Below are 13,849 nucleotides of genomic sequence, written 5' to 3'. Positions count from 1 at the left end.
AAGAACCATTAATTTTTTATAGCAGGTGCCTCATAAGGATGTTACAATTTAAGTTAACAAATGAAATAGGTAATGAGGACGTGTTAGAAAGGATAAAAAACAACGAAATAAATCTGTAGAATATCGATAAGAGAAGAATCGTCGGATGGCAGGACATGTGATCGGGCATTATTAAAATGTAAAAACTGAGGAAAATTGGAACCTTCAGCGCTGACTGTTGATAAAGATCGGTAAAACAAGAGTATACAGAAACAAAGATAAGAATATGAAGACTGCGTCCATGTAAGGCTTATGACTGTAAAAATGAGATACTAACCACTGGTTTTGGCTTTGCGGCTTCAGAGTACACACCGCATCTACTTCGTGCTGCTTATAGAATAATTTTTTTCTGGAAGATGCAGTGTACATTTCGCGCTGGAAGGTCATCAGCTAGCGTAGATTAACCAGCAATCTTTAGCGGATAATCGCCTCTGTATAACACATGAGAGAAGTTTATATTGTATATTCGAACTCGAACTCAAACTTATGATTCTCTGTTGTTGCACTACCAGTTCAATAACAAGCCTCATAGCTCGAACTTGTCATTATTGGTTCTGTTAATACTCACTTAAATGTTAGATTTGTGAATAAAACCTAATATTTTGTGACCCCTGTTGGTCTAATAAAGCAATACAAACAAATTATGTCTGTTATGGGAAATATATAATATGAATACATCACATCGATTTATTGACTGTGTTCGGCCCGCTAGCTGCTTTGCATTATCTGTGAAGTTTCGTGACGTAAAATCATAAAGAACTTATGTAATAAAATGGAACACTTGCAGACGTCCTTTCGATGTTATTTATTGTGTAATTACCAGTTTCGGTGATTCATTATACCAGCTTCAGGCTTTAACTGTGTAAACTCCAATCCTATACACGAACCCATCAGTGGCCAACATCTACGAACTGTACAGACAGCGATGTTGTATCTGCAACTAATAACTAAGTTGTTGGCTGGAGACACGACATCGCTGTTACAGAAGTCTACAGTAAAGGGTTCATAGATGTTGCCCACTGAAGGGGTCGTGTGTACGACTGGAGTTCACACTCTCAGAGTCAGTTATGGTCTGAATATGGTGTATTGAATCACCGAAACTGGTAGCTATATAATAAGTAACATCTAAAGAACGGCTGCAAGTGTTCCATTTTATTACATAAAGCAAACCTCCAATCAGAAGGACGGACAGACAAAAACCATAAAGAACTGTCTTGGCAACTGAACAAACGGCAGCTTGATGCCACTAGTGTGGCTATCACCTGTGACAGCATTCGGGTAGCGTAAGAGGAGGCCGTGTGGTGTGTTTCCAGACGGCAACACGGCCAGCACGCTGCAGTACACGACGCTATGAAACTTCCCCTTTGAACAGTTTATACATGACTGTGCTTAAACTGACACACAATATTTTGTTAGCGCAACGGAATCTGACTTTCAATAATCCCTACAAAAGAATGGGCCCTGACTAACAGTAAACTATACCTTTCACAAATCACTTACCTCACAAAAATCTTCGCTACTCAAGCTACTGCAATACAGCGAGCGCCACTACTGCCAGCTAAATAAAAGATTCAAACTACTGAAGGCACTAACTACTGATAGGGATAGTTAGCAAATGAAAGATATTAATAGAGAACAAACAATGTATTTACCTTGATATCATCATATATAAATATAGCAGTTCATGACAAATTACAAACCTCCGCCATCTCTCTCCCCACATCCACCACTGCTGGCGGCTCACCTCCAACTGCGCAACGCTACGCGCTGTTCACATCCAGCTGCCTAACGCTACAATGGTGAGTATTACAACAATGCAAAGCAGCCACACACTGCACACAGCACAGCCAGTCATTTTCATATAGAGCGCTACATAACTTTGCCAATAAGAAAACATAAACAGCCTACTTACATAAAGAAAACATAAACACCCTACTTACATAGCCCCCATGCTCCCCACAAAAAATTTTACAAAATATTTTTGGGCAGTGGCCAATAACGATTTGATAAAATTTTTCATAATTACAATAACAAAGAAATCAAATGCACACACTTATTGATACAATGTTGGTCAAAAGCTAAAATTTTCTCACAGTCTATAAAGACAGTCCTGATTCATCACAGTAAAATTGCAGTGTTTTTCTCAAAGTCTGAGCAGTAAAAGAAAATGCACACAGAAGTAGTGGATTTCCATGCTGTCTTGAAGAAGTAGTGTTGTCCTTCCAATGGAAAGACAGTGCTGACTCTTGACATGCAGACAGGTAATGCGCCACAATGGAGCAAACCCACAGCAGAGTCAGTCGTAATTTTGAAGAGTATTGGTAGGTAGGTCATCACAGAGCAGACCCACTGTAGTCCTGGTAGAAATTACGGTGCTGGTGGGCCACCAGAGGTGCAGACCCACTGCAGTCCTTGTAGCAATTGGTGGGCCATCAAAGATGCAGACCCACTGTAGTCCTGGTAGAGACGGCCAGCAGCCATCTGTTGCAAATGTGCAGGTGCACAATCACCATCGAAGGGTCTTGTGGACAATATAGCAAGTCCATAAACCACCACTTGTGCACTCACAAAGTTTCTGGAATTGTCCTTAGATCCAGCAATGCTGTTATCCAGTCCCTTGCTGAATCATTAACACACGTGCAAACACTATCAGTCCCTACTTCTCACATATTGTCCCTGTACTATGACCAACAGAAACGTGTGCAGTGAAATGTTACTTAATTTGAAGAACTGGTAACAATTACAATTTGGTAACATAAAAATACAATAACAAAGGTACAAAATACATCATTAAAGAACATAATAATACAGATAACATTTGTAGTACAGGCTTTACAAAAGAATCGAACTAACATATACATCAGTGGAATTATGACATGAGTACATACATAAAAGATCACAATAACTTTTGAAACATCAACTTCACACATGAGCATTAAACAGAACGGAATTAATTATGTCTAACATCTTTACAAAGTAAATAACATATTATTAACGCCAATTGTATTTGAGGATAACAGTATTCCTCATCATAGTGAATGTAACTTAGTATTAGAAGAGAAAAAAGTTCTATGAAACAGTACACAGAGACAGGAAGAAAACAAATACACAAGGGTACACAAACATATAGTGGGATAACACCAATAGGAAAGGACAGGGTTCGTTTTCAGTGTAACATGTGGTACTGCAGTCCAACCCAAAACTTCATATATCTTTCCTCTTATTTCATCCTTTGTTTCCACCAAAAAAATTCTATCTAAGCATGCTTTCTGTATTTATATGTTCACACATTTCTTACCTCAACATTTATTTCCAAGAAAATCCTACCTAAACCTGTTTTCTGTACTTTTTTTTCGTATAACTTCTCTATGCATTTCTTCCAATTCATCGAAACTCATTCTCTTAGAGGCTACCCCCTCTTAAGCTAACTTAAATCTACTGAGCTCAGATGCTAAACTAAGGAACGAGGCAATGCAGCAGCACAAAATAAGTAACACAAACAACAATGACCAAAAAAATAGAAAATTGCAAAGCAAGCTACAGTAAATCTAAATTACCAAGCAATGCAACATTACAACTAATATGAGCCAATGTGCAGCAACAAGAAAAATAAATGAGTAGTAAAATTGGCTTAGCAGAGTAACACAAAGTCAAATTCAGTAACACTACGCCTGGCAAACAGCAGTAACTTATACCTAAACATGACATAGCTCAAGCAGAAAAAATATTACAGTAAAAACAACAATGCAGATAAGGGAAATGTATATTCACATCTTAATATCTATGTAATTAAAGTGGTGCACCACAACAACTGATTGTAAAAAGAAATATTACCATGTACTTGAAAAGAAAATTATGTGTTACTGTTACTAGTTCCTTCTTATTGTTCTTTCCTTTCCAAGTGCTCCTTTTTTAAAGAATGTGGATCATAAAATAATTATTTAATAGATCTGTTGACAGAAAGTGTTCACATTAGCAAATGCATTTCATTTTATAAAAGCAATGCTGCAACACAGCTGGAAACCAGATATCAAATGAAATAAGCAACTATGAAAAGTAAAGCATAAAAATATCATTCAGTAGTCATGTGACATTTCATAAGTTAGTAGAAATTCTCTCAACTCTCATAGAAAGACGCTTGTCATAATCAGGTGTGCAGATGTAAAAATATTTCTTGTCATTTTATTAGGCATTTCAGTAAATATCATAAATTACGAGCTCCACAGTATGCTTTCAACAAGGAAATGTCAGTAGCACGGACAATGGACTCCCCTTTTTTTTCTACCTGTTCTGCTGAAAGGCTAATGGCTTTTTTTCGGGCGGCTGTCGCCCAGGTGGGTGCCCGCGACGCATTACGTGCAGGTGGTCACTTAACTTTCTTATGGAAATATTTACGACAGCAGTTTCCGCTACAGTGACAGTCTCACATAAAAATATTTCACAGGTCAGGAATTAGCATTGCAAATCTGTAGAAACAAAATCCTATAAATATAAGTGTCCAAAAAAATTTTCGCCGGCATTGTGATACATTCACGCATTTACGCACATTTCATAACTCTTAAAGTACGATTCTTGGTTTCCAACATACTTCTTATTCCTCATATACGGTAGCATCATCTTATTGATCATAAACATATCTCAACAGTATAGTACACATCGTCGTCGTAATAATAACATCATAACACCTCAGTCAAATCTCAAAATCGTCGTAGCTTCCTCCAATAATTTCAAAACCTAAAGAAAATTCTCTGCTCATGTCAATAGTGTCATCTACCTCAAACGTACTTTAAAATCATGCTCCCATACCAAATATATCATTCAAAGCTCTCATAGTATCACAATGGGTCCGAAAAAAATATGAAGAGTTCACACAGTACAGACAAAATACAATTTCGTAAGTGTGAAGTTATCCAACGGTGTAATTACGTAAACATCTGTCACTGACGTAGTAAAAAACATGTTTATCTCTCAGTTAAATGATCAGATAGCTGTGTAATTTGTGTGTTAGAGAAATATGGTACCGATGTGTAAAGTTGTATAAGCAAATACCATATTAGCTAGGGTTCCATGTGGTTGCCACACACATGGTACACAAAGTAAACGTGTACCCCCCTGAGGATTAATGTAATTACACCCTCAGGTGCTACAGATCACAACACTGGAATGAAATGTATTACGGAAAACCTTTGTATCATTGTCCTTCAAATATCTTTAAAAATAAATGATTTAAGTACAAAATTAATCCCTCAAACACATGTCCTGTAGCGCTAAATGTACGTCTTGCTGTAAGATAATCTCTGTGAAAGTGTCGTAGTTATTGTCCTCTGAAAGCTAAGTTCTGCAGAAGTCAATGTACTTACCTCATGATAAACAAAAGTGAAATGTTTTGCGTATAGATATCTTAGTTATTACGCTTATTGCTATGATGAAGAAATTACTGTGCTGTAACGTATTGTTGTGCTACGGAAAAGGCAGTCTCATTGTAGCTATACCACAAAAGTTACTACTAAAACATGTTTTACTTTCCAGAATAAAACAGAAAAACTGTGCAGGCGCGTAATGGGGCCCCTTAGGGAAATGGCAGCAAGAGAGGGGAAGAAAACCAATGTGCACTCCGTGTGCATACCGGGGGGAGTCATTCCAGATGTGGAAAGGGTCCTTCCGGATGCCATGAAGGGTACAGGGTGCACCCATCTGCAGGTGGTCGCTCATGTCGGCACCAATGATGTGTGTCGCTATGGATCGGAGGAAATCCTCTCTGGCTTCCGGCGGCTATCTGATTTGGTGAAGACTGCCAGTCTCGCTAGCGGGATGAAAGCAGAGCTCACCATCTGCAGCATCGTCGACAGGACTGACTGCGGACCTTTGGTACAGAGCCGAGTGGAGGGTCTGAATCAGAGGCTGAGACGGTTCTGCGACCGTGTGGGCTGCAGATTCCTCGACTTGCGCCATAGGGTGGTGGGGTTTCGGGTTCTGCTGGATAGGTCAGGAGTCCACTACACGCAACAAGCGGCTACACGGGTAGCAGGGGTTGTGTGGCGTGGGCTGGGCGGTTTTTTAGGTTAAATGGCCTTGGGCAAGTACAGAAAGGGCAACAGCCTCAACGGGTGCAGGGCAAAGTCAGGACATGCGGGGACCAAGCAGCAATCGGTATTGTAATTGTCAACTGTCGAAGCTGCGTTGGTAAAGTACCGGAACTTCAAGCGCTGATAGAAAGCACCGAAGCTGAAATCGTTATAGGTACAGAAAGCTGGCTTAAGCCAGAGATAAATTCTGCCGAAATTTTTACAAAGGTACAGACGGTGTTTAGAAAGGATAGATTGCATGCAACCGGTGGTGGAGTGTTCATCGCTGTTAGTAGTAGTTTATCCTGTAGTGAAGTAGAAGTGGATAGTTCCTGTGAATTATTATGGGTGGAGGTTACACTAAACAACCGAACTAGGTTAATAATTGGCTCCTTTTACCGACCTCCCGACTCAGCAGCATTAGTGGCAGAACAACTGAGAGAAAATTTGGAATACATTTCACATAAATTTTCTCAGCATGTTATAGTCTTAGGTGGAGATTTCAATTTACCAGATATAGACTGGGACACTCAGATGTTTAGGACGGGTGGTAGGGACAGAGCATCGAGTGACATTATACTGAGTGCACTATCCGAAAATTACCTCGAGCAATTAAACAGAGAACCGACTCGTGGAGATAACATATTGGACCTACTGATAACAAACAGACCCGAACTTTTCGAATCTGTATGTACAGAACAGGGAATCAGTGATCATAAGGCCGTTGCAGCATCCCTGAATATGGAAGTTAATAGGAATATAAAAAAAGGGAGGAAGGTTTATCTGTTTAGCAAGAGTAATAGAAGGCAGATTTCAGACTACCTAACAGATCAAAACGAAAATTTCTGTTCCGACACTGACAATGTTGAGTGTTTATGGAAAAAGTTCAAGGCAATCGTAAAATGCGTTTTAGACAGGTACGTGCCGAGTAAAACTGTGAGGGACGGGAAAAACCCACCGTGGTACAACAACAATGTTAGGAAACTACTGCGAAAGCAAAGAGAGCTCCACTCCAAGTTTAAACGCAGCCAAAACCTCTCAGACAAACAGAAGCTAAACGATGTCAAAGTTAGCGTAAGGAGGGCTATGCGTGAAGCGTTCATTGAATTTGAAAGTAAAATTCTATGTACCGACTTGACAGAAAATCCTAGGAAGTTCTGGTCGTACGTTAAATCAGTAAGTGGCTCGAAACAGCATATCCAGACACTACGGGATGATGATGGCATTGAAACAGAGGATGACACGCGTAAAGCTGAAATACTAAACACCTTTTTCCAAAGCTGTTTCACAGAGGAAGACCGCACTGCAGTTCCTTCTCTAAATCCTCGCACAAACGAAAAAATGGCTGACATCGAAATAAGTGTCCAAGGAATAGAAAAGCAACTGGAATCACTCAATAGAGGAAAGTCCACTGGACCTGACGGGATACCAATTCGATTCTACACAGAGTACGCGAAAGAACTTGCCCCCCTTCTAACAGCCGTGTACCGCAAGTCTCTAGAGGAACGGAGGGTTCCAAATGATTGGAAAAGAGCACAGATAGTCCCAGTCTTCAAGAAGGGTCGTCGAGCAGATGCGCAAAACTATAGACCTATATCTCTTACGTCGATCTCTTGTAGAATTTTAGAACATGTTTTTTGCTCGCGTATCATGTCATTTCTGGAAACCCAGAATCTACTATGTAGGAATCAACATGGATTCCGGAAACAGCGATCGTGTGAGACCCAACTCGCCTTATTTGTTCATGAGACCCAGAAAATATTAGATACAGGCTCCCAGGTAGATGCTATTTTTCTTGACTTCCGGAAGGCGTTCGATACAGTTCCGCACTGTCGCCTGATAAACAAAGTAAGAGCCTACGGAATATCAGACCAGCTGTGTGGCTGGATTGAAGAGTTTTTAGCAAACAGAACACAGCATGTTGTTATCAATGGAGAGACGTCTACAGACGTTAAAGTAACCTCTGGCGTGCCACAGGGGAGTGTTATGGGACCATTGCTTTTCACAATATATATAAATGACTTAGTAGATAGTGTCGGAAGTTCCATGCGGCTTTTCGCGGATGATGCTGTAGTATACAGAGAAGTTGCTGCATTAGAAAATTGTAGCGAAATACAGGAAGATCTGCAGCGGATAGGCACTTGGTGCAGGGAGTGGCAACTGACCCTTAACATAGACAAATGTAATGTATTGCGAATACATAGAAAGAAGGATCCTTTATTGTATGATTATATGATAGCGGAACAAACACTGGTAGCAGTTACTTCTGTAAAATATCTGGGAGTATGCGTACGGAACGATTTGAAGTGGAATGATCATATAAAACTAATTGTTGGTAAGGCGGGTACCAGGTTGAGATTCATTGGGAGAGTGCTTAGAAAATGTAGTCCATCAACAAAGGAGGTGGCTTACAAAACACTCGTTCGACCTATACTTGAGTATTGCTCATCAGTGTGGGATCCGTACCAGGTCGGGTTGACGGAGGAGATAGAGAAGATCCAAAGAAGAGCGGCGCGTTTCGTCACTGGGTTATTTGGTAACCGTGATAGCGTTACGGAGATGTTTAATAAACTCAAGTGGCAGACTCTGCAAGAGAGGCGCTCTGCATCGCGGTGTAGCTTGCTCCCCAGGTTTCGAGAGGGTGCGTTTCTGGATGAGGTATCGAATATATTGCCTCCCCCTACTTATACTTCCCGAGGAGATCACGAATGTAAAATTAGAGAGATTAGAGCGCGCACGGAGGCTTTCAGACAGTCGTTCTTCCCGTGAACCATACGCGACTGGAACAGGAAAGGGAGGTAATGACAGTGGCACGTAAAGTGCCCTCCGCCACACACCGTTGGGTGGCTTGCGGAGTATCAATGTAGATGTAGATGTAGATAAAACAGAAACACCGCAAAAGCAACATTGTATATTGTCACTCATTAGTAGCGTCGTGATAAAATCGTGTAGCTGTCACATAAACTAACCACTGTGTCGTTTGGTATCTCACAGAAAGTACTTTAAATCCAGAATATATTTTCAAGTAAACCAAAATGTTGCATTAAAATCTCATTAGCAGTACCAGATATAATGTTATTTTTCTCGGAGCCAGCCGGCGCACGTGTATGCCTGCGGTGCGAGTCATTGTCTGTCTCTTTGTTGCCGCGCGTCGTTACTGGGATTAGGAGGCCTAACTTCCACAAATTCGCCTTGCCGAGAGGGCCCAGCTCTGTTTAAAGCTCGCCAGTTCTGATGGAATTCAGGTCTGTCGTTTTGTCGGTAGTTTACACAGTTTCTTTCGTGTCGGTCACGTGGTGGAGAATTTCTCCCTGAATCGTAACTGCGAGCTGAACTGTTGCGTCTGAAATTATTCTGTCTCCCTTGATAATAATAGTTCTGATTACCATATTGTCTGTTTCTATGGTTATCTCTGTCATATTCATTACTACGGAAATGTGATCTTTCTCTGTAACTATTACTCTGCCAATGGTTGTCGTACGGGTGGTGTCTATTTTGGTCACGATTTGCGTTGTAAGAATAGGCTTGTCGTGGCCAGTTATTGTTTCTGTCGTCACGGAATTGTGACGGATGTGACCTGTAGTGATTGTTTTCCTGTTTTCGCATCCCGCGACTGTCTGTGTCAATTTCTAATTCTTGTAGGAGTCCCTGAAAAGCTTCAATGTCATCTTTGCAACGTCCTGCCAAAATAATGTGTCGTAAATGTTCAGGTAATTTCATTAAGCAAATGCGGATGAGTTCTGAAGGGCTGTATGGGTTTGACAGGTACTGATTCTTGTGCAACATGTCTTCAAAATATTTCACAAGACTGGAGAATTCAGATTGTTCGAAATGTTTCATCATTATGATGCCATGTTTTACTCTGTCTTGTGTAGCTTGAGACCAATATGCTGAGAGGAAGGCATGGTAAAATTCTCCTTCACTGTGACAATCGTGAATGACCGATCGCATTCTTACAGCTGGTTCATTCTCTAAATAGCCACACATAAATTCTAGCCTGTGCTCCAAGGACCAGTTGGGAGGAAAACAATGAGAGAATTGATGGAGCCACGCTTGTGGATGAATGTCGTTGCCAGAATTCTTCAATGTTTTGAATTTACGTGTAGTAATGAACAGCTTATAGTCAAAATCGTCATGTCGGCGAGTCGCATATCGGTCATTGTTAGGTTGTGTCGGCCGTTCCATCTCAAAATTCGGTGCTCATTGCCAATTTCTTTCATAACTTCCGAAATGCCCTGTGTTATTATTTTGCGGCTTTTCCGTGTTTCTAAGTCCCTCTTCCCGTGTTGGAGCGCCAGTGTCCTCTGAAATACGTAATTCTTGTATTACCTGTGTCAGCTGATCTTGTACTTCCCGGATTTCTCTTTGGTGTTGTGTATTAATTTGATTCTGATTTTGTTTGAATTTTCTTATTTGTTCATACTCTTCTGTGTCAGTGAAGGCTACGGGTCTTGTGTCATTCAGATCATCATCTACCTTTGTAGATAAGTTAGTGACCTGATCCGAAAGTTCGGCTACTTTCTCCGATAGTGTCCTTATTTCTTCAGTGTGTTTTGCTGAACCAAGTTTCAGAGTATCTACTGTGTCCTTAAAGTTTTCCTGAGTTTTTGCAAGTTGCGTAACCGAATCGGTAGATGCAACTGAGTCAAATTTAGCTTGCAAGGTCTCATGATTTTCATGAACAATAATTTGCAGTTCTTTTATGGCTGCTTCGTGATTCTGTAATGCATTTTCATGCCGCGAAAAAATAGGTTGAAAATGCTCACAAATTTGTGTTTTTACGTCATTACAGACTTTTTGACATTTCGATTCAATATTATGTAACTCAGTAGTTAAATCTTCACGTGTTTGTTCAAGTGTTTGTTCCAATGAGTCTAACTTTTTAAGACTTTGTTCCACTGTGTCTAACTTTTGAAGCTTTTGCTGTGTTTGTCTCTGATTTTGTTCCATTGTGTCTAACTTTTGAAGCTTTTGCTGTGTTTGTCTCTGATTTTGTTCCATTCTGTCTAACTGTTGCTGTGTTTGTCTCTGATGTTGTTCCATTGTGTCTAACTTTTCAAGCTTTTGTCCCATTTGTTGCATTAATTGTAATAACAATGCACTGGTGTCTGAAACATGTTCCTCAGTGCTTTTCGGCAGTGAAGTTGCACCGGCAACATTCACATTTTGACAAGTGGAAAATGTGTCTTGACTCATATGAGAAAACGGTGGGAACCCAAAACCTGAGTCTGCAGTATTTGCAATATTGTGTTCTGTCATTCCCGATTCCTGAGGCGAGCTGTTGCCGACCAATCGATCGATAACGCTTCCCTGTTCACTACCTGTTTCACTGTCTACACCATTGTTTGCCGCCCGCTCCATTTCCCTATGCGCAATTACCAAATTACTACTTTGAACATTAGTTAATTCATTACTCTGCGGCGCTAACACACTGCTTTCGTCTTCACTGTCATTTCTCAGTTTACTTTGGAGCCTAGTATTACGTTTTTCACACGCCATTATTGTCACAGTATTTCACACGATAACACAGAAAAGCGCAATTTGAAGAGCAAAATAAAATAACATAGCAATGGAAATAATGTCTACTTAATTGCCAGCGCAGCTGCGAAATACTTGGTGCAAATCTACATGCGTGCCACAACTGTTTTACTGTACAACAATGAAAAACTACAACTACAAAGGAAATTCTCTCTATAATTACGCGCTAGCAATAAACAATAGCTACACTAATTACACAAACTACAAGAAAAAATCAGAAGATTCCAGTGAGGTATCCTAGGCTAAGGGTCGACATATGAAACGTCCCCTTTGAACAATTTATACAAGACTGTGCTTAAACTGACACACAATATTTTGTCAGCGCAACGGAATCGGACTTTCAATAATCCCTACAAAAGAATGAGCCCTGACTAACAGTAAACTATACCTTTCACAAATCACTTACCTCACAAAAATCTTCGCTACTCAAGCTACTGCAATACGGCGAGCGCCACTACTGCCAGCTAAATAAAAGATTCAAACTACTGAAGGCACTAACTACTGATAGGGATAGTTAGCAAATGAAAGATATTAATAGAGAACAAACAATGTATTTACCTTGATATCATCATATATAAATATAGCAGTTCATGACAAATTTCAAAACTCCGCCATCTCTCTCCCCACATCCACCACTGCTGGCAGCTCACCTCCAACTGCGCAACGCTACGCGCTGTTCACATCCAGCTGCCTAACGCTACAATGGCGAGTATTACAACAATGCAAAGCAGCCACAGACTGCACACAGCACAGCCAGTGATTTTCATATAGAGCGCTACGTAACTTTGCCAATAAGAAAACATAAACAGCCTACTTACATAAAGAAAACATAAACAGCCTACTTACAGTACACGACGCTGAGCGTCATCTCCAACTCGCTCTGCCAGCAGTACTACGGAGGCGTCATCGTCTCCTCAACACTCTGCGCCACCGGCTCCAACCGACAGAGCACCTGCAACGTAAGTACCTCCCGTTGTACTCATTAAAACTAATACTGATTTTCTTTTAGTCGTCAGTCCTCTAATTGGTTTGATGCGACCCGCCACTAATTCCCCTCCCGTGTTAACCTCTTCATCTCAGAGTGGAAGTTGCAACCACAGACACAGCCTGTACATGTAATTATAGCAGTGCTGACCTATGTTGAAAATAGTAGGGTATCTTCGGAGTCCAATATCAGTTCACCGTAAGGAATGAGTATGTAACTCAAGGAAGGGCAATAAGAGACATGAACTGAAACGACTGTCATATTGAATATACACCTTACATTGTTTGTAAAATACACTATTGGCCATTAAAATTGCTACACCACGAAGATGACGTGCTGCAGACGCAAAATTTAACCGACAGGAAGAAGATGCTGTGATATGCAAATGATTAGCTTTTCACAGCATTCACACAAGATTGGCGCCGGTGGCGATACCTACAACGTGCTGACATGAGGAAAGTTTCCAACCGATTTCTCATACACAAACAGCAGTTGACCGACGTTGCCTGGTGAAACGCTGTTGCGATGCCTCCTGTAAGGAGGAGAAATGCGTACCATCACGTTTCCGACTTTGATAAAGGTCGGATTGTAGCCTATTGCGATTGCGGTTTATCGTATCGCGACATTGCTGCTCGCGTTGGTCGAGATCCAATGACTGTTAGCAGAATATGGAATCGGTGGGTTCAGGAGGGTAATACGGACCGCCGTGCTGGATGCTAACGGCCTCGTATCACCAGCAGTCGAGATGCAGGCATCTTATCCGCATGGCTGTAACGGATCGTGCAGCAACGTCTCGTTCCCTGAGTTAACAGATGGGGACGTTTGCTAGACAACAACCATCTGCATGAACAGTTCGACGACGTTTCCAGCAGCATGGACTATCAGCTAGGAGACCATGGCTACGGTTACACTTGACGCTGCATCTCAAACAGGAGCGCCTGCGATGGTGTACTCAACGACGAACCTGGGTGCACGAATGGCAAAACGTCATTTTTTCGGATGAATCCAGGTTCTGTTTACACTATCAGAATGGTCGCATCCGTGTTTGGCGACATCGCGGTGAACACACATTGGAAGCGTGTATTCATCATCGCCATACTGGCGTATCACCCAGCGTGATGGTATGGGGTGCCATTGGTTACACATCTCGGTCACCTCTTGTTCACACTGACAGCACTTTGAACAGTGGACGTTACATTTCAGATGTATTACGACTCCTGTA

The 13,849-nt window shown here is 41.1% G+C and overlaps 1 protein-coding gene across 1 annotated transcript in view; it reads left to right on the top strand.

The window, feature by feature from the left end:
- LOC124775625 (brachyurin-like) overlaps window positions 1–13,849 on the top strand; it is a 52,985-nt gene that overhangs the window by 30,977 nt on the left and 8,159 nt on the right. Inside the window, exon 5 of the mRNA XM_047250454.1 lies at window positions 12,480–12,601. Coding sequence (XP_047106410.1) covers window positions 12,480–12,601 — 122 coding nt within the window. The remainder of the gene's footprint in view (window positions 1–12,479; window positions 12,602–13,849) is intronic.

Source organism: Schistocerca piceifrons, chromosome 2 (assembly GCF_021461385.2).
Source record: "Schistocerca piceifrons isolate TAMUIC-IGC-003096 chromosome 2, iqSchPice1.1, whole genome shotgun sequence".
NCBI classification, from domain to species: domain Eukaryota; kingdom Metazoa; phylum Arthropoda; class Insecta; order Orthoptera; family Acrididae; genus Schistocerca; species Schistocerca piceifrons.
The sequence above is the reverse complement of the archived record's forward strand: the minus strand, read 5'-3'. Positions and strand labels throughout refer to the sequence as shown.